The 27,537-nt window shown below is 41.4% G+C and overlaps 1 protein-coding gene across 1 annotated transcript in view; it reads left to right on the plus strand.

The window, feature by feature from the left end:
• Nucleotides 1-17,393: 17,393 nt before the first annotated feature.
• The window catches only part of MREG (melanoregulin), a 74,329-nt gene continuing 64,185 nt past the window's right edge, over nucleotides 17,394-27,537 (plus strand). Inside the window, exon 1 of the mRNA XM_069075189.1 lies at nucleotides 17,394-17,978. Coding sequence (XP_068931290.1) covers nucleotides 17,884-17,978 — 95 coding nt within the window. The 5' untranslated portion in view covers nucleotides 17,394-17,883. The remainder of the gene's footprint in view (nucleotides 17,979-27,537) is intronic.

Here is a 27,537-nt window from a genome sequence, read left to right on the forward strand (position 1 = left end):
AGTGATTTGCCCAGGGTCATACAGTTAATGGGGTTTAGACTCTGGGAACCCCTTGAATCTTCCAGTTTGATGAGGTATTTGCCTGAGGCCATAAGCTTTTCATTGTCCTAGGTCCAAATCTCTATTACTCTTAAATTTAGCCTAGCCCTCCATTGTCCAGCTACTTCCCACCCTTGATCCTATCAAAATATCTATACCCAAATCTGTTACCCATAAACTAGCCTAGCCCTCCATTGTCTGTCATCTCCAGGTAGCCTTCAACTATTTCCCACCCTTAATCCCATTCCTGGAGTCAGACCTCAGTTCCTCAAGATCTCCCTTAGGTTCCTCCTCAAGACCTTCCCCAAACCCTTCCTCTAGACCACCCCTAAATCCCTCCCATAGTCTTTCTGTATATAAGCTCCATCTTGCCTCCATTAAAGTGCTCATATTCACTCTAGTGGAGATTCAATCTGGCCTGGTTGTCAACACAAGCATCACAAATACTTAGTCTCCTTAAAAATCTACCCATTATGACAAATCTTTTAAAAAAAACTTTGCTTTTCTTTGAGAGAAGAAGGCTTGAGGCAAATTCACTCAGCAGGACCTGGTGTGTTGGTATTTTGGGGTCTCAAGCGCCCCTAAGCCCCCAAACCTCAACAGAGCAAGTATCTGAGGTTGGATTTGAACTCAGGTCTTACTCCAGGCCCAGCCCTCTAGCCACTGCACCACCCAGCTGCTCCATGAATTGATTAGGTCAGGTTGTTGTGGAACAGAGATTGGTGTTGGGTTTATAAAAAAGGGAAATCAGTCCCAGATCTGTCCATTTTGAGAGATCTTGAAAGAGCTAAGCACAGAATGGAGTAACATAGCAAAGCTAGAAGCAGAGACCATAGTCAATAAACAGTCAAGTCAATATACCTTTATTAAGAACTTACTTCTTCAACCCAAGCTTCTCAAGAGAGGAGTTCCAGAACAGTGCAGACCCACTGGAGAGAAGAGCTGGCCTGAGAAGCAGCAAGAAACTGAACCGTGTTATGGAGGAGCCAACATTACACTTTTCTCTCATCCCCTACTGTAAGTTATTCAGATAATGCAAGACTACACAAAGGGCCTTTCCAACAATCTCAGGTGAATTTTATTTCCAAGAGTAGTACAAGTCTTTTTGATAATATTATTAGGCTAATGAACTCTTTACTGCTCACCTGGCTGTATTACTTTGGATCAATCCTCTCCAACTTTGTCACTACACTTCCCTGTCTCCCTTTTCATCTTTGTGTGTGTGTGTGTGTGTGTGTGTGTGTGTGTGTGTTTTTTCTCCATTAGATTGTAAGCTCCTTGAGGGCAGGGACCAAGTTTTTTGCATTTGCTTAGCACAAGTGCCAGCCACTTAGTAGGTGCTTAATAAATGTTTTTTGATTGATTGATTGGCCGGTAATACTGGAATGTAGTTGGGATTCACCAGAATGTCAGGGAGGTACCTTTTTTTTTTAAAGCAACTCTAAATTTATTTCCTTAAATTATTTTTTATTCTGAACTTAAACACCAAACAAGATAATTTCCGTATACATATAAGAATAAAAAAGACACTGTATATGAAACTATGATTTTCCAATTCATTTAACTTGCTTTAAAAAAAAGTATAATTCTATAACATTTTCAAAACTCTTGCATTTGTCTCTCTGCATTTTTAAGATGTTCTAGGAATCCAGCAGAATTTGACCTAAGAAAGACAAATGGAATTAGCTTGTCTGAGTCTGAGTTTTATTTCTCTCAAGCTGGAAGCAAGCAGTCAAAGACTGAGCCCTAAGGGGGTCAGTCTAGAACTGGACTGGGGGTTGGGATGCCCAGTTTATATATCATATATATATGTATATATAACTTTATATATCAGACAGGGGCTGATAGGAAATACCTCTTCTATCAGACCACTCCCCAACCACACCAGACAACTCCCAGCCTTGGACTATCTACATGAAGAATCTGTCTGCACCCAAGCCTGAGCTGAACACACTGAGTTACAGTACCTTTGATTAAATCAATTCAGGTTTGGATTATGGTTTGACCAGGATAAGGAGATTCAATGTAATCTCATTATCAGAAATGGTCTTTTGAAGAAAAACTGAATTTAAAGTCAGCACTTTGAAAGAAGGGGGGTGGGAGGGGAGCTCTGAGTATCTAAGATAATGATTACTAAGAAAAAGCATTTTTCACAGTTTGAATGGCCTTTTTTTTTGAGGGGGATCAATATCGCTAAACACTCCTCCCATGATCCCAACACCTGTCCAATTGAAAGCCTTTGTAACAAATAAGCATAACTGAGCAAAACAAATCCCACTTTTGGTCATTACTAAACATTTTTTGTTCTATTTTGCATTTTGAGTCCATCATTTTTCTGTCAAGAGATGGGTAACATGCTTCCTCATAAGTCCTCTGGCGACAGTTTGGTCATTACATTGATCAATGTTCTCAAATTATTCAAAGTTATCTTTCTTTAAATATTGTTGTCTACAAATTGTCCTCTTGGTTCTTATGGCTTCACTCAGTGTCACTTCTTTGAAATCTAATCTTTTGCCATTTCTTATGGCATGATAATATAATCATTACATTCATATAGCACAATTTCTTCCTCCATTTGCCTAATCATGGATACCATCTCCTTTTCTGCTCCCTCCCCCCCACCCCCCACCTTAGTGATGAGATACAGGCTCTGGGAACCCCCTTGAACTCTGATTGAATCTTCCCATTTGATGAGGCATTTGCCTGAGGCCATAAACCTTTCATTATTGCCAGGCCCAAACCTTGGTTTCTAGCCTAGCCCTCCTTTGCCCAGCTACTACCCATCCTTGATCCTCCCAAAATATCTATACACCCTTAAACTAGACTAGCCCTCCATTGTCTCATCCCCTGGTAGCCTCCAGTTACTTCCCACCCTTAATCCCTCATCTCTGGAGTCTGACTTCATTTGACTCCTCCTGAAGACCCTCCTCTAGATTCCTCCTACAACCTTTCTTTCTTGCCTCCATGAAAAGCAGAAAGAAGGCCAGAGAATTACCTAGCTGCAGACTCACTTTGTGTCAGATTATTCTGGTCTGATTGTCCAATGCAAGTGTCACAGATACTGAGGCTCCTTAAGAGTCTACCCATTATGGTGAACTTTTAATAAACTTTGCTTTTCTTTGGCTGAGAGAAGACTTGAGTTGAATTCATTTGGCAGGACCCAGCATGTTGGTATTCTGGGGTCTCAAGCACCTCTAAGCCCTTTACTTCTTTTTTTTTTTTTAAAGCAATTGGGGTTAAGTAACTTGCTCAAGGTTACACGGCCAGGTGTTTCTGGGTGGGTGCTAAGTGTCTGAGCCGGATTCGATCCACAAGTCATCCCAACAGTGGAGCCGGTGCTCTTACTTGCTGTGCTACCTGGCCGCTGGAGCCCTTTACTTCTACATTTTCCCTTTCAATTCCTCCTGGTTGGGGTGGGGTTGGGGATGGGAGTTTATTTTACTTGCATTTAATCCCTCACTGGTATTCTCCTCCTTCTTAGTGCCCCTCCCCCTCCTGCTGGTTTCCTTGTTGAGTTTTATGTATTTCTACACTAAACTTGTACCTGTTTCTTTGTCTCTGTGAGTCAATCAGTCTGTCTGTCTCTCTGTTCTGTCTGCTTCAGATAAGAGTGAGGTTTGATGGATGTCTGATTCTACTAATTCTCTACTTTCTCCATGTTTGTATATCATTCTTTTCACATGCCTCAGCTATGAGAAATAGCAACTTCCACCCCTTCCTCATTTCTACATTAGCATATATATCCTTTTACTTTCTATTTTCTTTCTCTTCTTCAAATCCTCAGGATATAATCAATCTGTTCCCAGGTCCTCTGCTTTTATTTTTTACTCTCTTGATACCCTCTGGAGACATGAAAATTATAAAGCGACACTTGTTTCTTTTTCCATAGCAGAATGTTAGCACTGCATCATCATATAGCTCCTTCCAATTGCTCAGATAAAGTTGCCTTTCTGGCTTCTCTGGACTCTTGTGTTTGCACTTCAGAGCTCCTACTCAGCTCTGGCCTATTCCATGAAAAGATCCATTTTCCCCCTGTAGGATTATTCTCAGATTTGCCAGGTAAGTTGGTTTTGCCTGTAAATCTGTATCTTTTGCCCTTTGTAATATTGTTTTACAAAGTGTCATCTCAATTATATCTTAAGTTGCCAGGTTTTGTGTGGTATTGATTGTGGTTCATGACACTTAACCTTGAACTTTTTCTTTCTGGATGCTCTAAAACATGGGCGAGTACACACAGACACATACACACAACCATTTCTGCATGTCTGACATTCACACATAAACACACTTGTGCACACACGCACATATATACATGCACATATATGTATCTACATATGTATATGCATGTATGTATACATATGCATCAGATATTCTCTATGCCATTCATTTGCAAAAGGTGATCTGTGTATTCTCTCTGCCTTTACTTTACCCTTTGATTTTAATAAGTCCAGGCAGTCCTCAGTTATGTTTTCTTGAAATACAGTTTGCAGGTTATTTTTTTTAAATCATGATTTTCAGGGAGTCCAGTGATTCCTGAATTATTTCTTCTTGACCTGTCTTTCAGGTAGTTTTTAAATTTATACCAGATGTGATAATCATTTAATATCATTTTTGGAACTTAATAAGGATCAAAGCCTGAACTAATCAATCAGACTTCTTTGCTTTGCTCTAAAAATGCCCTTTCCCGTGTTAGCAACTTCAAAGACAAGATAAGGCTGAATAGTGGGACTTCTCTTATCTTTCCAAGGGGCATCTGCTATATGGTAGAAACTCAGCTATCCCGGGATCATAATTTCCAACTGATGCTACTTTGTCAATTGTCTTGTCAATTTGTATTTACAGCTTATTCATCTAAGAAACTTCCTTTCTAAACACATATGGAGATCATAAATCTGAGGGACACAAACATCCTGGGATTGTCCTAAAATATATAAACATTTTATCATTTTTGTATCAGACAGTCAGAACTTATGTTTTGGCTCTGTGTAGCATGTATCTGCTATCTTTAAAATAATAAACAATATGAATTTACCTATCACCTAGCCTGTTTGCCTCCTTTAACCAAACTTTCAGGTTGTCAGATGATGTATCTGTTTTATTGTTTTCAAACTTAATATTGTTCTAATATTACTTGCTGACCCATGGAGACATTAATTTCTATTTTTTGTATTCTAATTTTCAAGGGGTTCATTATTTGGACAAGATTTACCACTTTGTCTTCTAAGCATTAGTGTCCTTTTAATTCTTTCCTCCAAAGTTTTTATTTCATTAAAACTTTTTCTTGTTTCATTTTTTCTAGGTAGTTATATACTCCTTATGGAAAAATAGATTTTTCCCCTCATAAGTCAATGCTTATAGAAATTATAGAGTTACTTTCTTCCTTTTGAATATCTCTGGATCTATAATAACTCTTTATAACTTTTCTTTGATTTACTCATCTCTCCAATTTTAGATCCTGAGCTGGGGCTTTCTGCAAATAATTCAGGGTCTGACTCTGTCCTCTGTACTTTAAGATGGGATGGTTGGTTCTGATTGGTTTCATCCTGAGTCCCATGGGTTTCTGCTCTGATTTACAATCTCAAAGGTTTGGACCCTCCCCCATTTTTTAGGACTAGAGTGCTGGATCTTCAGGACTTCTAATGACCCCTAAGTATAGAATGCTTGGGACATGAAACCCCGGGACACTTATGATTTCTCAGTCTGAGTGCTGCCATGTCTCTCTGCTTCTGCTCCCCAAGGCTTTCAGGGTTCCCACCCTGGGGCTTTCTGATCTACATAGGTCTATTGTCTCAGGGCCCTCCATTTTTCTTCTGAATGGACACAAAGTCTCTGGCTCATAAATTTGAGAGGTTGCTTGTGGTCCTTGTTTCTATTGCCTGTGGGATGCTGGCTGACTTTTTATGTTATTTTGCAGAGGACTAAGTCATTTATTATAGATTCTCATTGGATTTCTTGACCATTATTTGATTTGGGATTAATTCCCAGTTTTTGCTGGAGTAGGTGTGATGAAGAACACCAGTCTTCCACTGTTGGTGGAAGTCTCTTTCGTTTGTATTCACAACAAAGATAGGTGCTGCTAAGTCTGGAAACTGTATGAGTCCCTTTGAGAGGCAGTGGGATATACCAAAGAGGGGAAAGAAGTATATTAATGGCTTATGTGAGTCTGTTGTGTTTTCTTCATTTAAACACTGTAGGAAAATAAAGGCTATCCTGTATTTGATATTCATTGTTGCTTTGATTTCATGGGAACTAATGAGCCCTTTTTTTTTTTTCACATCAATGGATGTCTAGACATGGGCTATATTCTGAAGATTCCCAGAGGAAACTCTAGGGTGGGAGGGTAGGGCAAAATGAGCTAAAGAGATAGGATTTTAGGATATACCTATAGTTCACATAGGCCCAGAGCTTTGTGCACTGAGCACCAAGGTCAATTTGTTTGACTTATACTGATATTTAGGTTGTTAGAGTTCTGAGGCAATGTTGAATGAGTCATTTAAATCCAAATCCACTGCTCCTCCTTTTATGGTTATCTGATCTTGCAGGTAACTCAATATTTACTGGGTTAAGAAAAAAGGAAAACCGTAGTGCTTTAGGAAAGGAGCCAGGATATTTGTGATCTGTACCTAAGGAACAAGCAATGAATTTATTCATTAAGATTTTCCTTGAGGATCTTTTGTAAGGAGTAATAATATTGACTGCCTAGATGAGTTAAGAAAAATCAATATAAATGACTAGAATGCACTTTGTATGATATATATAGAAACTGCAAATATCAGATGAAATATTGATTGAGCTGGAATGAATCCAAGAAGGCAAACCCATCTACCTTCAGGGAGAAGTAGGACCTCAGACAGATATATTATTGCCAGGCATTGGAATGGAAATTATAATTGTACTTGCCCAGACCGCACTTTGATGTTACTTACTTTTCTCTTTAAAAAAAGTCCTCTATCTTCAGATTCTCTCTCTCTCCTCCGATCTCAATCTCCTTCAAGGGTATTTCTGGCAAATAGCACAAGGGTGGAGCCAATGGAGGGTGTGCAGACAGAAAGCGATTCAGATTACTTCTGCAATTAGAACATAAACTCCTTGTGGAAGGGGGTTATTTCATTTTTTTTCTCCTCATAGAATCCCAATGACTAGCACAGAGACTATTGCAGAGTAGGACTCAATAAAAGTTTGTTGAATCGAATTGAATAGAAGAGGGCATCCCTGAACTCTCAGGGTCTGTAGCCTGCACTTGGGGAGGACCATGACATACATGTACTATGTTACTGGGACATGATTTATCTCAGTGTCCTACAACCTCATAATCTAATAGCTCTTTAAGTAAGAGACCCTTCTTAAATAACCTCAGGAGAAAGGGATCGTGTCAACTGTTTTTTAGATATCAATAGATCCCAGCTTTGGTGTTTAGGGGCCATGATAAAGGTGATTGTTAGTCAGCCCTAATTTAGCTTAGCTAAGTTAGACTGTCCCTAAGGGATATTCAGTATTGTCAATCAGATTCTCTCCAATGATAATTGTTGGGGAAGAGACAGGAGTGACTCTTGCAGGGGAAGGAGGTGGGGGGAGGGGGAAGAGGATCCAGACTTCCCACCCTGAAGGAATCTGGGAGGAGGGGAGGTGGAAAGAGGATGAACCTGAAATTGGAGAACTTTTTTTGGAAGACAGAAATAAATAACTTTAAAGTTTTCTCTGCACTGGTATGATTATTTCCTTCTCCATGACTGGTAATAATGTGTCTGTCTTGCCTCTTTGAATTCCCTGAAGGCAGATGGATCTGCTTTCTAAGATCCATTCTAGGTCAATCAATAATACTTTATTTAATATTTACACTTCTATATAAAATGCAAAATGTGCTCTAGCCATTTATATTGACATTTCTTTTTTTTTTTGGTCTTTTGGAGGGCAGTTGGGGTTAAGTAACTTGCCCAAGGTTGCACGGCTAGTTTTTTGTGTGGGTGTTAAGTGTCTGAGGCCAGAACGAACTCAGGTCCTCCTGACTCGGGGCCAGCGCTTTACTCACTGTGCCACCTAGCCGCCCCTATATTGACATTTCTTAACTCAGCTTGTCAGATAATATTATTCCTCAAAGTAGATACATCACAGACCCTACAAGCACTTAAGGGAAACCTTTAAGAGAGTCTGGGGCACCAGAAGAGAAGGGCAGCTGGAAATAAACAGGTGGTGGTGAAGAAATGTGAATGGAAAAAATTCAAATGAGCAGCATCATACAGGACAAAGGATTAATCAACCTCTGGAGGCCTGGGGGTCAAATCCCAACAGTTTCATTTTCTGGCTATGTGATCCTGGGTCAGTCATTTCTGAGAGAAAGTGTGATATCATGGGAAACCTACTGGACCTAGAATCACAGGCTCTCATCTCAAACCCTGGCCTAGCTTGTCTCTCCTTACTCCTATCTATATTTTAGTCACTGCCAAAGTGATTTTCTCAGAGGTTTGCCCTCATTCCCTATTGAATAAACTCCACTGGCACCCTAGTAACACCAAGATTCAATATAAATTCTTCTGTTTGCCACTTAAAAAACTCTTTATAATCAGGCTCTTTCTTCCCTTTCCAGTCTTCGTAGATTATTCTTTCTTTCACACACTTTATAGGCCAACTACTTGTTGTTCCTTACACGATCTTCCATCTCTGAGAGTTTCCCTTGCCTGAAATGCTAAGAGATCTCAAATCGCACCTTCTTCTAGAGGCTTTTCCTCATTTTTCACCTACTTGTCCTTTGTAGAGAGAACAAAGTACTCTGTGTGTATGTGTATACATGTGTGTGTACGTATGTATGTATATATACAACATATAGATACATATACATATATACATCTATCTTTTGTTGTTAAATCATTTCAATTGTGTCTTACTTTGTGTCCTCTTTTGGGGTTTTCTTCGCAAAGATGCTGGAGTAGTTTTTAATTTCCTTCTCCAGCTCATCTTACAGATGGGGAAACTGAGGCAAAGAGCGTTAAATGACTTGCCCAAGGTTACACAGTTAGTGTCTGAGGCTGCATTTGAACTCAGGTCTTCCTGACTCCATCTAGCTCTCTAACCACTGTGCCACTTAGTTGCCCATATATCTTGTATGTACGTAGTTGTTTACATATTATCTCCTCATTCAAATGTGGGGCCCTTGAGGGCAGGGCATTTTTGTCTTTTGCTATATCTCTAGAACTCACCACAAAGGGCTGGAATACAGTAAATGCTTAGACTGACTGATTACTTCCTAGGTGGGGGACTTTGAACAGGTCAATGTACTTTCCCGGCTTTTTTTCCACTTTTTCCACATCTTAAAACAATAGGGTTGGACTAGATGATCTCAAAGGTCACATGGTACAGTGGAAAGATCTCTTGCTCAGGACTCACAGGACCTGAGTTCAAATCCTACCACTGATGTTTGCTACCTGTGTAGACTTGGGCAGTCTCAGACTCTTCTAAGAAGTTTTCCTTATCTCTTAACTCTAAGAAGGTTTCCTTATCTGCAAATGAAGGAGATAGGCTGCCAAGATGACCTCTTATAATGCAATGCCAAGCAAAGGCAACTTCCCAAGGTTCAAAATACCAGCATAGGTGCTCTCCATTTTATTCAGTGACAAATTAAGAGCAGAGAAGACCAAATTTGACATCATTCAAAATACAGCATTTACTAAGTGTGATTAAATAATCTCCAAGTACTACCCCACCCCAGGACCTTACTTTCATTCAATCAATTACAAAGTCCCTGTTCTAAATACTACTCCACCCCTAGGCTGTACCTTCATTTAGTCCATCACAAAGCCCCTCTTCTCAAATGGAGATTAGTTTCCAATCTAAGTAAAGTACATTCATTTGTTCAATCATAGAACACAAAAAGGTCAAAAGTTCCCCACCCCTGGATCACAATTGAATCTACCCCAGAGTTACATCAAGTTTAAGCACAGCACTTAATACCCAAATGGAGGTCTTTTCTTCATCTTGACCCAAGGCAAGTTCTCAGCAATCTTAGTTCCTGGGGAGACAAGGCTTAGCAAGGCCACAAGATACATTGCCAGTCTCTTCATTAATTCATCCTCTGTCTGCAGAACAGTCCTAGGACCCCTGAAAACATTAGCAAAATCCTTCTTCAGGGCTTCGGAACCAACAGCAAAGTTCCAAGACTTCTGCAACAACAGCACTGCCCTTCACCAGTGGACAGTATTCACTCTCTGTCTGTAGAACAGTCTCAGTAGCTCTGAACCAACAGAAAGGTTCCCAAACTTCTGCAACAACAAGACTTCTTTCACCAGTGGCAAAACAACATCAAAACAGACAGACAAAGTACCAGCATAACAGCCATGTCTCCTCAGTCCTTGGTAGCTCTGGGTGGCAGGTCTCAAAAGTCCTGGGCAATTCAAAGTGGCCCTCAGCAATCCTCTCAGTCTCTCTCTGCCTCCAAAGGTGCTGCTTCCAAAAAGTTCTTCTGCCTCTCTCTTGTGTCTTTCCAAATTTATGTCACCAGCTCCTCCCAGTGCAGCACTCTCTTTTCATGTCAACAAGTCCATCCCACAAGTGGGATTAACAAGCTCTGGGTTTTAACACAATCAAACCAAAAACCCAGCCAATACAGGGGAATCTTTAAATGCCATTACTATTACACCTCTGAGACCCCTTCTAGCTCTTGATCTATGATCCTAAGTTCACTGGGGTTCAAAGTTGGGGTCCTAGAACATTGCCCTAAGCTGCATAACTTTACAATGGGATCCTTTTGCCTGGGGGTCTGTGGATAGATTTCAAGAGGTCTATGAATGTGGATGGTATTAGAGGTGGGCCAAAGGTGAATATTCTAAGAGATCAGTTTCAACATTAAGATGAAATGAAGTAGTTGTTAGTTATTGAACAGTTAACAAAAAAGGTTAATTGTCCTAACATGGAAAGGATATTGAACATGCACTTAGGTTCAACTTTGGTATATACAACCTTCCTCAAATACAAATGATGGAGTCAGCAGATCATGGGAGCAGTGTTTAGTAACTTGTCTTGTTCTAGGTACTTGCCAAGACTAGAGGCCCCAGCCCAACCTGGGTGGTACTTGTTAATGTCGTTAGGCACTGGCATGCTGGTGAAAGTTTAACCACTAGCACTGTGGGAAAAAATGCACACGCATTGCTAATATCTTCTCCATTCTTTTGTTGAGTGTTTTTAAGTCTAGACAATCAACAAAATAATGAATCAAGCCTGATTTGTAGAATTTATGGAGTGTAAATGTTTACACTGAAAACTTGACAATTGTTCTCTCTAGGTTCCAAAGCTTAGTCACTGGGTGACCAAAAGGCTGAAGGGGCCAATTAGACCCTGCGTACATCTTTATTTACTAGCCTTTAGTTTCCTCTGTAATCCCATGTATTTTATTTTATACATTTAAACATATTTAAAAATATATTTCTAAGGAGTCCATAAACTTCATTAGACTGCCAAAAGGGTCCATAAAATGATGAACTCTAGCTTTAGAGAGGTGTGCTATGTCTTGGTTTTCTATTTTTTGCCAGGGGTACATACAGATGTGTGTATACATAAAAACACATGCCCTTGGCAAAAAAATAGAAAACAAAGGCACACTGTGCATATATGCACACACAAAAGACACATAGTGCACACATGTATATACATGTATTTGTATACAAACACACATACACATGTTTATGTGTATGCATGCACACATATGCATCTGTGTATGTATGTATGTGTATGTGTGTGTGTACACCTGAGAGTCAGCATGGAGCAATAGATAGAATACTAGACTGATTTAAGGAAGATCAGAGTTTGAATCCTGTTTTAGATATTTACTGGTTGTTTGAACCTAGGCAAGTCATTTAACCTCACTGAATCTCAGTTTCCTCATCTGTTAAATGGGAATAATAATAGCAATCATTTCTTGGAATGCCTTATAAATACCAAATATCATTATCATAACACCTCTGACTCCATATTTGTGCTCTTAAAATAAAAAGTATTGAGAGGGGAAATAACAAGCCATGCTTATACTCTACCTATTTTCAAGTTGAGCTGGAGGTTTTCCCTGTCTTGAGGAATCTGGAAATGTCAGTCTGAACTTTTGAAAATGAGGAATTACACTAGTGAGTCACCAGTGACTCTAACATCAGGTGCTCAGTGGGCCTTCCTAAGTGTCAGCTTCTACTGCTGCTGCTGCTGCTGGGTGGGGCTGGTTTCAAGAACACAGAATGAGAACAGCAGAGCACTTTTAACTATTTTCAGTCAAAAGGGAACCTTGGTACTCCCCTGCGCCTGATGTCAGAATAGGGAAGAAGGCACTGGTAAATTCCAAACTCACATACCCAGATGATTCAGGTGATCATCCTGACAGCTCTCTTGTTAACTAATGGTGATCCGATTTACAGAACCTGGAGAAATAGTCCATTTGTTAAGTTCTTGGAAGGAAAGTAAAATGTCATAGAAATGCACAGTGGTCAGGATCATCAGAATGGGCCAATACTGGGAAATGACAAGCTCGCTGAGTAGAAATGGATCTTATGATCATAGGATTGTTGTTTGTCCTTCTTGTCATCTCAGGGAGGGGAGGAGGGAAGAGGAGGGAGGGATAGAATTTGGACCTCAAAAGTTAAAAAAAGTAAGAAATTATTTAAACATATAATTGGGGAAAATACTATTTTTTTAAAAAAAGATCAGGAGGGAGTAGAAGCACGACCTTCCCGCGGCTCCGGCTTCCACCCTCCCCAATCCATGTAAAAAGGGGACTCTAAACAAACTTTGGAGCTGCAGAACCTACAAAATGACACAGAGAAACTAACCTCTCGCTGAGGACAGCCCCGCAGGCCGGCAGGAATTGGCCAGCAGCGCTCTGGGAGCCGAGCCCAGCCCCACTCCGAGGCTTTAGCCCCAGGGCGGGCCTGACCAGCCACCTGCCAGAGGGACTCCAGATCAGCAGCAGCTGTGGCCGTTTCCAGATTTATCAATACATAGATGCGAAGGACAAGGTGAGAGGCCAGTGCAGTCTGGACTTTGGGACTCAGGAAGTGGGAGTGCGTGGCTTTTACCCCCGGAGCGAGAAACCGCTGAGACGCCAGCACAGCCTGCCAGCGTGGTGGCTTCAGCTCCTGGCCTGCAGAGTGTAGGGGGACCAAGCACCAGTCTGAGGGGTCATCGCTCTTGCTTTAACCTGCTTGGATCTGGATTGCAGTCTAGGGTAGAGGTCCTGGGGTGTGTGTCCAGCTTGCCAGAGCATGTGGAGACCTCAGAGAGGGCACCCATCTAATACCTCTGGCAGCTGAGAAAACTCCAGCGTTTGGGATGAAAACTCCCCTGACTGGTGGCAGAGTACTACTGTGGCAAAAAGCCCAAAAGTCAAATCATTGAGTGGCAAAATGAGCAGGCAAAGGAAACAAAGCAGACAGAAGATTCCAACATTACACTCCTATTTTGGGGATAAGAAGGAGCAAGGCATGGAACAGGAGGAAAACAGTGAAATCAGAACTCCTGCACCAAAAGCTTCAAAGGAAAATACAAGCTGGTTACAGGCCATAGAGGACCTTAAGAAGCAGATAGGAGAAGTGGAGGAAAAATTGGGAAGAGAAATGAGAACAATGCAAGAAAATTATGAAATGAGAGTCAACAGCCTGACTGAAGAAAATAATACCTTAAAAAACAGACTGACTCAAATGGCAAAGGAGGCTCAAAAAGGCAATGAGGAGAAGAATGCCTTAAAAAGTCGAATTTGCCAGATGGAAAAAGAATCTCAAAAGCTCACTGAGGAGAATCATTGCTTCAGAATTAGATTGGAGCAAATGGAAGCTAATGACTTTATGAGAAATCAAGATGCTGTTAAACAGATCCAAACAAATGAAAGAATAGAAGGCAATGTGAAATATCTCATGGGAAAAACCACTGACCTGGAAAATAGATCCAGGAGAGATAATTTAAAAATTATTGGACTGCCTGAGAGCCATGACCAAAGTAAGAGCCTGGAAAGCATCCTCCAGGAAGTTCTCAAAGAAAACTGCCCTGATGTTTTAGAACCAGAGGGCAAAATAGAGGTTGAAAGAATCCACCGATCACCTCCTGAAAAAGATCCCAAAAAGAAAACTCCTAAGAATATTATAGCCAGGTTCCAGAATTCCCATATTAAGGAGAGAATATTACAAGCAGCCAGGAAGAAACAATTTGAATATTGTGGAAACACAATCAGGATAACCCAGGATCTGGCAGCTTCTACACTGAGGGATCGAAGGGCCTGGAATGTGATATTCCGGAGGTCAAGGGAGCTGGGATTAAAACCAAGAGTCACCTACCCAGCAAAACTGAGTATCATGTTTCAGGGGAAAATATGGTCATTCAGTGGAATACAGGACTTTCAAGCATTCTTGCTGAAAAAACCAGAGTTGAATAGAAAATTTGACATTCATATACAAGAAGCAAGAGAAGCATGAGAAGGTAAACAGGGAAAAGAAATCATAAGGAACTTATCAAAGTTGAACTATTTTTTTTTTTGAAGCAATCGGGGTTGAGTGGCTTGTTCGGGGTTGCATGGCCAGTTGTTGTTTCTGGGTGTGGTGCTGAGTGTCTGGGCCCGGATTTGATCCGGGTTGTCCCGGCACTGGAGCTGGTGCTCTTGCTCTCTGAGCCACCTGGCCAAAGTTGAACTATTAACATTCTTACATGGAAAAACAATAATTGTAACCTATGAAACTTTTCTCAGTAGTTGAAGGGATTAGAAATTATATATATATGTCTTTATATGAGGATATGCGGGCATATGAATACATATGTGAATGTGTGTATATACGTTTACAGGTATACATAGATAGAGGGCACGGGACCAATTTAACAGGAAGGGATGATACTTAAAAGGTGAAATTAAGAGGTGAGAGGAATATAATGAAAGGAGATGGGGAGAGACAGAGTGGGACAAACTATCTCATACAGAAGAGGCAAGGGAAAATGGTTACAATGGAGGGGAAGAATAGGAAGGCAAAAGGGAATGGGTCAACCTTATTCCTATTGAATCTGGCTTGAGAAGGGAGGGAAATACACACTAAATAGGGGATCTCACCCTCCAGGAGAATAGGGGGGGAAAGGGATGTGAGGGGGGATGATGGAAGGGAGGGAAGCCTGGGGTGGAGGGAAGTTGGAAGCACCCACTTTTGAAAAGGGACAGGATCAAAGTAGAGAATAGAACAAGTGTGAGGTGGGATAGGAGGGAGGGAAATATAGTCAGTCTTTTACAATACATCTACTATGTTATTGTTTTGCATTAGCCACACATGTACAACCTATACTGAACTGCTTGTCCCCCCAGTGGGGGTGGGTGGCGGGGGGGGGAAGGGAATGAATCTGGAATTGAAAGTTTTAAAATCAAATATTCAAATATTAAAAAAAAAGATCAGGATAATGGGATTGGGGGCTGGAATTATCTACAACTTCTAACAGATAAGGAGATTTGTGCTCTCTAGAAGTTTCCACTGAGGCAAACAATTATAGAAGGGCACCCCAATAGTGCAGAAGGATGAATAGTAAGTGAAATGTTGACATTCTATGTAAGCACAAGTTGTGTAAGGAACAGTTTTGGTCTGTTAGTTTTTGTTGCTGATCTTTGATTTGATAAATTAAGAACAAATTGTTGTGGTACAGTGTGTATATATGTGTGTGTGCATGTGTGTACATATATGTATTATACACACATGCTGGTGGAACATTGAAAACCATCATGCTTTGATTAGTGCTACAGTTATTCACATAACTGTCACAGCAGCATAGAGTTTAGAGATGTACCTTATAGATCATTTAAATCCCTCATTTATATCCAAGGAAAGTAAGACTCAAGGAAGTTACATGACATTTTGCAAGTGCTGTTAATAAGAAGAATGGCTAGGACTTATAGAACCCAGGGATTTTGATTCTTGGTCCAGTGTCCTTTCAAACAGTTTTGTACTGGCTATTTCCTTGTGCCAATTAGTTGGTGCAGTGGATACAGCACTGAGCCTTGGGTCAGGGAGACATAAATACAAATTCTGTCTCAGACACTTACTTAGCCAGGTGACCCCGGGCAAGTCACTCAACCTCTCTGTCTTGATTTCCTCCATCTGTAAAATGAGGGATAATAGCATCTTCCTCCCAGGGTTGCTGTTGATCAAAATCAAGACAATACATGTAAGATGTCTACAAATGAAGGCTATTAATTCTGTGATATTTCTTGCTGTGTTGAACTGTGATTTAACTTTTCAGAGATATTTATCTTTTCATGAGTGTTTATTCCACATAGATGGGAAGTCTCTTGAGGGCAGAAGCTTAACCTTAAGGCACCACAGCATCATAGATTTAGAGCTGGAAGGAACAACAGTGATCATCTAGTTAACTCCCCTCATTTTATACAGGGGCCCAAAGATGGGGAAGCCTTGCCCAAAGGGCATGTACTTAGTAAGTGGAAGAGTGTGAATTTTAACCTTCCAACTGGAAATTCTTCTCTTTACTCTTATACTGCCATCTCTTCTATTAGACCCCATGCAACATCTGCCACAGTCCTTGGCACCTAGGTGATCCTCAGGAAATGCACAGTGGCTCGGAGGGCTCAGGGTGCTTACCAAAAGACCCTGTCCTTTCTTTTCAGACCAATTGTACTTAACAATTGCACGACTAGACTTTAAAACTCAATTCTTTGGTTTCTTCTTGTCCTAATGAACACACCCCTATTAATGGGTTGTGATCCTGTTTCTGCTTTCTAAGTTTGGGCAAATCGCTCAGTCTCCTGGCTTTAGTTTCTTCACTAGGAAATCATAGTTCAGTGTCCCACAAACTATAATATCAACAGTATTTGCATTCAGTGTGGGGATGTGGAAAAGAGCAGAGGGTTTGGAATTCGCAATCTGAAGACCTGTTTTCACCAGTAATTTGGAGTGTGACCTTGGGCAAAGCAGCTCACCCCTCTGGTGCTGAGATGTCTCCTGCAAAAGGAGAGGGCTGGACAAGATGTCCTCTAAGACCTCGTCCAGATTTTTATCCTATGACCAGGTAATCTCTGGTCTTTGCTGCCCAAAAATTCTTTAAGACATCTGCCAAAAGAAACTGACATTCAGTCCCCTCTTTAGGAGGAAAAACAAAACCAAAACAAGGCAGGGGGAGAAGGAAACAGGGGAGGAAGCCAATAAAAATGTATAAATAGATGTACACGCCACTTTGTCCTCGAATAGCTCCAGGGCTCTTGCTTCAGCCCGGCGTGGGGTCCTGGGTTCTTGCCTGAAGTCCAGCTGTGCGGCATGCACGGGAGAGCACTCGGTGAGAGGGTTCGCTCGGCTGCCACATCTGGCTGGAGTCCCCGCCTTCCTCCTTAGAGGGCAGTAGTGGTGACTTCCCTGGGGCCGGAGACGCTCCCAAGCCCTCACGGGGCATGCGCTCCACTTAGCACAGGGGAATTGAAAAGGAAAAACAACTAGAAGAAAAACGCCTCTTCCGAGCCTCCAAACATCCCGCTTCGGGGTTCCAGAGTAGCAAAAAACAGCTGCGGAGAAGGACTGGAGAGAGGAGCCCACCGGCCATGTCTGTGGCACCGCGTTCTAGGCTTCGTGCCGGCTGTCCCAGACTGGGGGCTGCTCCGGACGAGGCGCTGGTGACCGTGACCGCAGCGTGATGTACCCGGCGCCCGGCCCGGCGATGCCTTCGCGCTGACTCGCCTAACAATCCGGCTGGGTTCTGTCTTCTAGTGGGCTAGACATCCTGCCGCCCTTCGGGACGTTGACTCGCCACAGACAGGGGCACACTGACACAGGGAACCGGGGACGGGACCGGTTAGGGTCCTTTCCATCTTGTCCTGCTGAGTCTCCAGGCGGTCCTGGACAGCTCTCCATGGGTCTGCGGGCCTGGCTGAGGACGCTGTGCTGCTGCTGCCCGTGCAAATGCCTGGGAGACCCGGACCTGCCTGAGAAGGAGCCCCTGCTCAGGTAAGGGCGATGCCAGGGAGCCATCCAGCAACCGGTGCTCTCGAGAATGCCAGGCTGGCGTCGGCTGCGAAGGTCCAGAGTTGTCTGCCCCTGATACTGTTGCTACAGCCTGGTGTTTGAAGCTTTTTATTTCGTGCGTGTGTCTGGCTGTGTGTGTGTGTGTGTGTGTGTCTGGGTGTTTGTGTCCCTTTCTCTGCTCGTCCTTCTGGCCACACTAAGTAAGATCCTCTAACTCAGCTCTGGATTTATACTGGATTCAGTGGGCTCCGCAGAACTTAATTGGCTGTTCACTTACGGCCCGAGCATACAGAGAGGGCTTCTGAAGACCCAGGTGTGAGCAGATGCTTTCAAAGGGGAGCAGTATCGGTGTGTGTTTGTAGACCTTTCAGCAGAGTGCCCCAGTTTGGAAGAGGGACAACTGTGAAGTTATCTTGACCGTTCTGGAATGGCCAACCGCCAGTGAGGAGTTTCTCCCTTAGAAAAGAAGTGGGGATTGTGTTCCTGTCGTCTGCCTAGTAGACGACAAGGGAGGTTCAATGTAGTTAATACAGAAAAGCAATTCGCCGATTTTTAGGGGTGGGGGAGGGATGCTTTCTTTGTTTAGGACAGTTTACTCATATATAAAGTTTTGCTTCTGGATGAATTGAGGCCCAGGAAAATTGCTGGAAGCAACTTAACTGTTCAGATTAGGGTCAGCCTAAAAATAAAGGGATCAGAATAGGAAGGATAGAGTAGCCGACTGAACTTGGGAAGTTTGGGTTTGAATCCTGCCTCTGATACTGATTACTCTTGTCTCCCTAACCTGATTAACCTCTCTGGGCCGAAGCTAATAATAGCTAATAACCTACATTTATATAGAACTCACTCTATGCCAGTCACTGTGCTTTACAAATTTTATCTTTACAAAATTTTGTAAATATTAACTCACAACAACCTACCTGGGGAGGTAGCTACTATTAATAATAACACTAATAACAAGTATCATATAGCATGTACTATGTGTCACACACTGTGCTAAGTGTTTTACAAATGTTATTTGATTTTCACAGCAACCCTGGGAGGGAGATGCTATAATGATAGCCAGTATTTATTTCTTTTTTATTTTTTTCATTTTTCAAATGCTTTATTAATTTCTGATTTACATCATTCATTTCTGCCAGATTTTGAGTTACAAATTTTCTTCCCATTTTTCCCCTACCCACTGCCCCAAAATAGCAGTCCCACAGGATATCCGCTCCTCCTATCTGCTCTCTCCCATATCTTCTCCTGTACCCCCTTCGACTTTTCTAGTAGGGCATGGTGAATCTCTATGCCCCAGTGCCTGTATGTCTTATTTCCCAATTACATGTAAAATAGTATTAATAATAGTATATATATATATATATATTTAAATATTTGATTTTAAAACTTTGAATTCCAGATTCATTCCCTTCCTCCCTTGTCTCCCACCCTTACTGGGAAGATAAGCAGTTCCGTATAGGTTGTACATGTGTGGCTAATGCAAAACAATGACATAGTAGATATATTGTAAAAGACTGACTATATTTCCCTCCCTCCTATCCCACCTCCCACTTGTTCTATTCTCTACTTTGATCCCATCCCTTTTCAAAAGTGAGTGATAGCCAGTATTTATATAGCACAACTTTGGGAGGTAGGAGCTATTATTATTCCCATATTGTAGATGAGGAAACTGAGGCAAAAAGAGGTTGACAGACTTGGTGTGGGGTCACACAGTTAGTCAGTGTCTGTGGCCAGCTTTGAACTCAAGTCGTTAGGAGCACAGTGTGCTGTTCACTGTTCCACCTGGCGCTGCTCTACCTGTCTTCTCATCTGTAAAATGAGAAGGTTGGATCTTTTTAGGATCCTTTCTATGTCTAAATGTATGATTCTAGGAATAAGCTATTTTTAGGGTTCTCATTTTTTAGGGGGGTAATGAGACACAGGTTCAAATTTTTTCTCAAGACAATTACTAGCTGTGTGACAAGTTACTTAGCCTCCCTAGGCTTCAGCTCTTTGTAAAATGATTCCTATGATCCTGTGATTTCTTTGGTGTAGGAGACTCTCTGCAGATTTTTTGACAATTTCCAGTCATATGGGCTGATGAGAAGTTATGTGACTTGCCCAGGGTCACTCAACTAGTTGATTCAAGGACTCAAATCCAATCAATCAACAAATATTATCAAGCAGGACTTAAATCCAGTTCTTCAATCAGTCAGTATTTATTAGGCACTGGGGAACCAAAAGGAGGCAAAAGGCAATCCTTGCCCTCAAGGAGCTTACTGTCTAATAAGAGAAACTACATGCAAATGAATATAAACATAACTAGCTATATACAGGATGAATAGGAAATAATCAACCAAGGAAGTCACTAGAACTAAGCAGGATTGGGGAATGCTTCTTGTAGAAGGAAGGATTTTCATTGGGACTTAAAGGAAGCCAGGAAGGTCAGTAGTCAGAGCAGCAGAGGGAGTGCATTCCAGACATGTGGTATAGCCAGAGAAAATGCCCTGAGTCCAGAGAGGGAGAATCTTATTGGTGGAACAGCCAGGATGTTAGTGTCACTGGAATGGATCAAAGAGTATGTGTTGGGGGAAGTAAGGTATAGGAAGAATGGGAAGGTAGGAATGGATTAGTTTATGAAGGGCTTTGAAGGCCAAACAGAAGATTTTGTATTTGATCCTGAAGACAATAGAAAACCACTGGAATTGATTGAGTAGGGGACTGACATGATCAGACCTGGCTTCAGAAAAATCATGTTAGAGGCTAAATGGAGGATGCACTGGAGGGGGGCGGGACTTGAGGCAGGCAGACCCACCAGCCACTGTTGCAATAATCTAGGCATAGGGGGATAGGGTCTTCTCTGGAGTGGTGACAATATCAGAGGAGAGGAGATATAGTGAGGAGATGATGCAAGGGTGAGATCAACAGGCCTTGGCACCAACTTAGTGTTGGGAAGTGAGAGAGAATGAGAAGTCCTGAATGACGCCTAGGTTGTGAGCCTGAGGGACTGGGAGGATTATGTTGCCCATTGCAGTAACAGGGAAGGTAGAAGAGAGGGACAGTTTAGCAGGAAAGATACTGACTTGTTTTAGACATGCTGAGTTTAAGATGTCTACTGGACATCCTTATTCTCACCCATTATAGCAGACAGGCTGGATCTCACTTTACCCTAACCTTATGATTGCAGTACAGCATTTTTTTGTGTACTCTTTTAGTTTGAAAAGAAATAGTGCCTTTGGAGTTAGAGGATCTGTATTCAAATCCTCACTCTTCCTCTTAGTGTCTGTGTTGAAGTCTCTTCATCTCTCTGAACCCAAGTCCCATAGAATGAGTGGCTTGGTTCTCTTCAATAGGTGGTGTGGTGTAGTGGGTCTCACTTGATGGTTTGAATATGTTACTACACAGTGTGAACCTTGGGCAAGTCTCTGGGCCTCAGTTTCTTCATAAGTAAAATGGGAGAATTGGATTATATGACCTTGAAGATCCCTTCCATCCCTCAATCTGTGTGTATGTGAGCTGCCTTTGGGTTGAGGTTCCAGAAGCATAAATTATCATTTCACACCACAAACATGCGCCAGTGTTTCATAAGGATATCCTTCTTTCAGTAGAAATTTCAGAAATATTATATTTAAGGTAAGACAATTTCGGTGGCATGCTGGATATTAAAAACAAGCCAGCCTCATACAGTATTAGTAGCCTCATAAAAAGGAACATCAGTGAAATGAATACACCTGAAACACACCTCCCCTTTTCAAAAATGTGAATTTTATTTCTGAGACAGCCCAACTTCCAAGGTTCAGTATTTCCTGTCATATTTCCCGTCATATCAAGTCTAAACACTTCTGCCTGGTTTTCAAGGCCTTGTGTAATCTAAACCCCAGCCTAAACTAGCCAATCTGATTCTCTGATGCCCCAATTCTTCCAGTAACTCTTTGTTCTAATCAGTTCATTCCTTCCTTGTACCTTTCTTTCATGATGTTTGCTTTCCTGGGAATCTCCTCCTTTCATACTTGTATTTCTCTAAATCTTCCTCATCCTTCCAAGCAAAGCTCCTGAGTCCTACTTCCTTCTTAAAGACTTCCCTGACTACCCTAGCCCTCATCATGCTCCTCCTCTTCAGAATTCCTGTGTAAATGTATAATTTCTATTCTACAGTTATGCACACACACATATACCATGTAGATCAGGGCTTTTTAAACTTTTTCCATTCACAATCCCTTTTCACCTGAGAAATTTTTATGCAACCCCAGGTATATAGGTATATAAAATCCATACACAAATCAAACTTTTACTGATAATAAGTCATAAAGAAGTTTATTTTCAAACAATTCTTCGGTATACATGAAATTTTACCACTTTTTAAAAGATGAAAGCAAATTTGCATACTAATGAGATGGACTTGCTTGTTTATTTTTACACAAAGAATTAAATTGTGCAGAAAATTTGATATGACAGGATACAGAGCATCTTAAACGCTTTTCAGAGTTGATCGATATTTTGATTTTATAGTCGTCAATTCTGTGTTCAGAACCAAGGTTGCACTGAAGCCACAATGTAACATGGGCAAGTGCTACCAGAAACACATCTAATTCATTACGTGTTTGATTTTCAATTAACTTTTGGTCGTTGTGTATAGAGAAGCCTTTTACTATTGCCACATATTTTTGCGACCCCCACATTTATTTATGTGACCCCACATGGGGATATGACCCACAGTTTGAGAAGCACTGATAAAAAAATCACATTTAAGTTAGGTTTACAAATTGCTTTCCTCAAACCAACTTCATGATCCAGGGAATACAAACATTGTCATTCCCATTTTTTACATGAGGAAACTGAGGCACAGAGAGGTTGTGGTTTAGGAGCATATAAATCTAGATTTATCGTGAGAAGGGACCCTATACATCACCTAATCCAATTACCTCATTTTATTTTATTTTATTTCTTTTGGAGGAGGGCAGGCAAAGCAATTGGGGTTAAGTGACTTGCCCAAGGTCACACAGCTAGTAAGTGTCAAGTGTCTGACATTGGATTTGAACTCAGGTCCTTCTGACTCCAGGACTGGTACTCTATTCACTGCACCACCTAGCTGCCCCCCAATCCCCGAATTTTACATAAAAGGAACCAGAGCCCTGAAGGGTTTTGTGACTTGTCTAAGGTCACATGATAATAGTGACTGGCATGATAGCTGCTATGGTTGCTCTTGTGTCAAGTCAAGTCAATGGACAATTATTAAACACCATCTATGTACCAGATACCATGCTAAGGGCTGGAGATACAAAGAAAGGCAGAAGACAGTCTCTGCCCTGCAGGAGCTCACAGACTAAAGAGGATGGTGACACAACAGTCATGTCTGAAGGCGATAGATGCAAGAGAAATTGGAGATAATCAGCAGAGGGAAGGTGCAGGCACTTAAGGCATGTCTCAAGGCTTTTTGTAGAGGGTGAGGTTTTAGCAAGAACTTTGAAGGAAGCTGGGAAAGCCAGGAGGTAGAGATGAGGAGGGAGAGAATAACAGGCTGGTGAAAATGCCCATGTGTCTTGTATGGGACACCAGATTCACCATTTTAGTGTTGGCCCTCCATAGGGAGATGGAAGTTCCTTTAGGGGGTAAGGAAAATGAAAAGATTTAAGTGCTAAGTGGCCCAGTGGATAGAGCCCTGGGTCTAAGAGGAAGATTTGAGTTCAAATCCAGCCTCTGACACTGTGATGCTGGGCAAGTCATTTAATCTCTGCCTCCATTTCCTTAAATGTAAAATAACTGCACCTATCTCCACGGGTTTTTGAGAGGATCAAGTGAGATAATATTTATAAGTATAGTGCCTAGAGTCTAGGAGGCAATTAGTGCCTGTTTCCTTCTTTGCTAAAAATCCGAGGGCAGTTTATCTGATAAAATCCAAGTTTTCATAGACTTGATACAACATAAAAACAACTTATGAAAGATGGACATTTTAAGCATTGCATCTAGGAACAGTCTTGGTTTGCCTCTGTTGTGTTTGTTTTAAATTTAGAACTGTCTAGGAATGGACCAAATCTAATGGTTTGACTATGTAATTCAGTTAAGAACCCAGGACCCCCTTAGCAAATGCTTCTGAGCTTGTGGCTTACCAAGGTGATGGGTAATTGACTGTGTAATGCTAGACTAGTGTCAATTGGGTATGACATCCCAGTTCTGGGGCAGGACAGGCTTGGATGCCTGTCCAGGGTTGATAATGCTGGTAGGATGACTTCGAAGGTCACACAGCTGGTAAATGTCAAATGTCTGACATCGGATTTGAACTCAGGTCCTTCTGACTTGAAGGTGGTTACATGCTCTTTACCAACCTAAACTGTTGGAATGAAATGCCTTTTGTAATACCAATGGTCTGGACTCATCTGCCATAAGCCATACGTTATTCTTTGAAGAACCTCACATTTTTCTCTGCTCCACAGTTAGTTTAAGCTATGCTCTAATGTCATCTTAGGTTCTCATTTCTAAACATTTCATTTGCTCCTCCTTCCCCCACACTTTTTATTTTTTAACCCATGAACAACTTTCTACTTTATCTAGTGGTTTGTAGACTTGAGTTTCCCTTATTCCCATGGTTATGTGTGGTGTCACTAGGAGTTCCTTGGGAGAGTGTGTTGTCCACAGAGAGACAGTGTCATTTGCTAGAAAATGGGGCTTGTTGTTGTTGTGTTTGTCTTTTGTTTTTGAAGAGGACTTGGCATCAGGAAAATGATGATATGACTTGCAGTTGACTTTGATTTGAGTGAGAGAGGGCTGTGAAGGTCACCAGCCTCATTTTCTCCTTCAGAGTCATGTGGATCCAGTGACTAGGACGGCTGGAGATGACCCGGGATGCAATGGGAAACCCTGGCCTGTTAGGCTAAGGCCTTTTCATGTATAATCAACCTCTTTCAGAAGTGAGGCAAAGGATGGCCAGAAAATAGGACAATGCAGAGGTGGCAGACCTGGGCTTAAACAGTAACTGGCAATTGCTAGCTGTTTGACTCTGGGTAAACCACTTAAGCTTAATCTGAGCCTCTGTTTTCTTATCTACAAAATGGGAATGAGATACCGGAAGCCTCCTTAAGACTTGGAATCAGACTATCTTGAGTTTGAATCCTTCCTCTGTCACTATACACAATCCTGGGCAAATCTTCCAGCGTCTAAGGGCCTCAGGACTGATCTCTTTTATCTGAAAAATGAGGGGTTTGGACTAGAAGGTCCTTCAGATCCTTTCTAACCCTAAATCTATGAACCTGTGATCCTATCTCCCAAATCTTAAATAACTTGCTTATGAGCAAACAGCTAATAAATGTCAGAGAAACAGTTGGAACCCAGTTTTTTCCTGACTCCAAGCCTGGTGTCTAAGTGGTGAGGTATAAAGAGAAGAGAAATATTCATCACTTACTGATCCTGCCACTTAGTAATTATCTGACCACATTGTAGTCAGGGAATCATAGATTTATTCAGAGCTGGAGGGGACTTCAGAGACTTAGACCCCTCATTTTATAGATGAGGACACTCGGAGGTAGACAGATTAAGTGACTTGCCCAAAATTACACTGGTGATTAATAGAGCAGAGTCAGAATTTGAACTCAAACGCTCTTTTCCTTGGACAGTAAGTTTCAGAGAATACATTTGGGTCTAGGTCCCCTGAAGTCTCCTTATGTGCTATTCAGGACTCTTTCCAAAACACCTCACCAACACAACAGTCCAGTGCACAGGTAAGAGGCTCTCTAACCGCTGGAGTCTGTCCCGTAGTCGCCTGTGACCGAGAGAGCCATGTGATTCCCCTTGCTTGGCTGCCCTGCAGAGTCAAGCAGAATACAATATTCTGGTGCTGAAATTGGACACCTTGGAGAGGGAACCTTGGGGGTATTGTTGAAAGAGCCTTAAGAGCTGCAGCTTCTCTTTCACTGAAGGAAAGCTGGGTCAGGAGTCCTATTGTAAATGTTTTCAGAGGAATATCATTCCTTTCTAATTATTAATGCTGCCACCAGATGGACTGCTGCTGAAAACTGGTGGCAGTTATAATGAGGGTTCATCTGGGGGTATCACTTGACTGTTTTACCAAATGCTTTGCTGTATCTATCCTTCCACAACTTTTAATGGTGGGGCATAATAATAAAAACAACTATAATAACCATTGACATTTATATATCACTTTAAGGTTTGAAGAACACATTATATCTTTTGAGGCTTACAATAATCCCAGGAGGCAGGCATTGAAGGCATAAACTAGGCTCTTTTATAGGTGAGGTAACTTAAGTAACTTCCCTAAGGTTGAACAGCTAGAGTCAGAATCAGGATTTGAACTCATGTCTTCCTCACTCTAAGCCCAGTACTACTCTAGAATGGACATCTAATTCACAATTCTTCAATAAGCTACCTAAACAGACTATATTTCCTTTCAAGTTTCCATGTTTTTTCATCTTGCATGGCTCCCTTTTTTCTTGTCTCAAGGCCTGTCTTCAGTCCCCATATATATTATTAGTGTGCATGGCTGTGGCTCTGAATGGAGAACAGATGTTTTTGAATGAATGGATGAATCAACAGGTGTGCTTAACTCTATTTTAAAAAATATTTTTAACTTAAATTATTTTTATCTTTCATTTTATTTCATCACCTTTGTTTTCATTTTTCATTTATTTTTACATCACCTTCATTTCCCAATATGTCTCTTCTTCCCATCCTTTCTCCCTTCCCCTTACTCCAAGGGAGCCATCCCTTGTAAAAAAGAAAAAAAGAGGCAAAAAACAGGTTAACAAAAATAACCAACACACCAACCAAGACTGCCATTTCAAATATGTATATATGTATATATTTACACATGTATATATTATATATATGTATACACACACACACATACCCATACAAATAAATATGCCTTTCCAAAGAAGGAAGGGAGATGAAATCTATTTCTTCTTTAGGACTTGGCTTGGTCATAACTTTGTAGCATTCAGTTTGTTGTTTTTGTTTTCCAGTGACATTGCTGAAGTCATTCTTTATCTTGTTTTCTTGGTTCTGTTTACTTCACTTGTGTATCAGTTCACTGAAGTCTTCTCATGTATTTATGTCATAGTTTCTTATAACACATTGCTATCTTTTAACATTAGCATTAATACTCAAATACCACAATTCATTCAGCCAGTCCTTAACCAATGGGCATCGACTTTGTTTCTAGATTTTGGCTACAAAAAAAAGTGGCATGCTTTGTTTTCAATACACTGCCTGGAAACTTTGCTGATAACCCATTAGAAAAACAACATAGCCTCAACTTGCTGGGTCCATGTCTAGACAGCACCTGTTTTAGTGAAGAGCAGATCACAACTGGGGAGTGTGTAGGTAGCCCAACTGGCTTGCCCTGTCACCATGCTTCCAGGAAATTGCCCTGTTGGTAACAGTCTTATTTGGTGATTCAGGGCTGGGATAATAATAGTTGACATTTATATAACACAGATGATAGCAGCTTACACTCATCCAGCACTTTGGCCACACGTGATCTCATTTGATCTTCACAACAACCCTGTGCAAGTGTTATTATACTCATTCTACACCTGACGAACCTGTG

The sequence above is a fragment of the Petaurus breviceps genome, unplaced genomic scaffold (genome assembly GCF_028583685.1).
Source record: "Petaurus breviceps papuanus isolate PSGF00001 unplaced genomic scaffold, PetGlider_PUasm1.0 90903, whole genome shotgun sequence".
NCBI classification, from domain to species: Eukaryota; Metazoa; Chordata; class Mammalia; order Diprotodontia; family Petauridae; genus Petaurus; species Petaurus breviceps.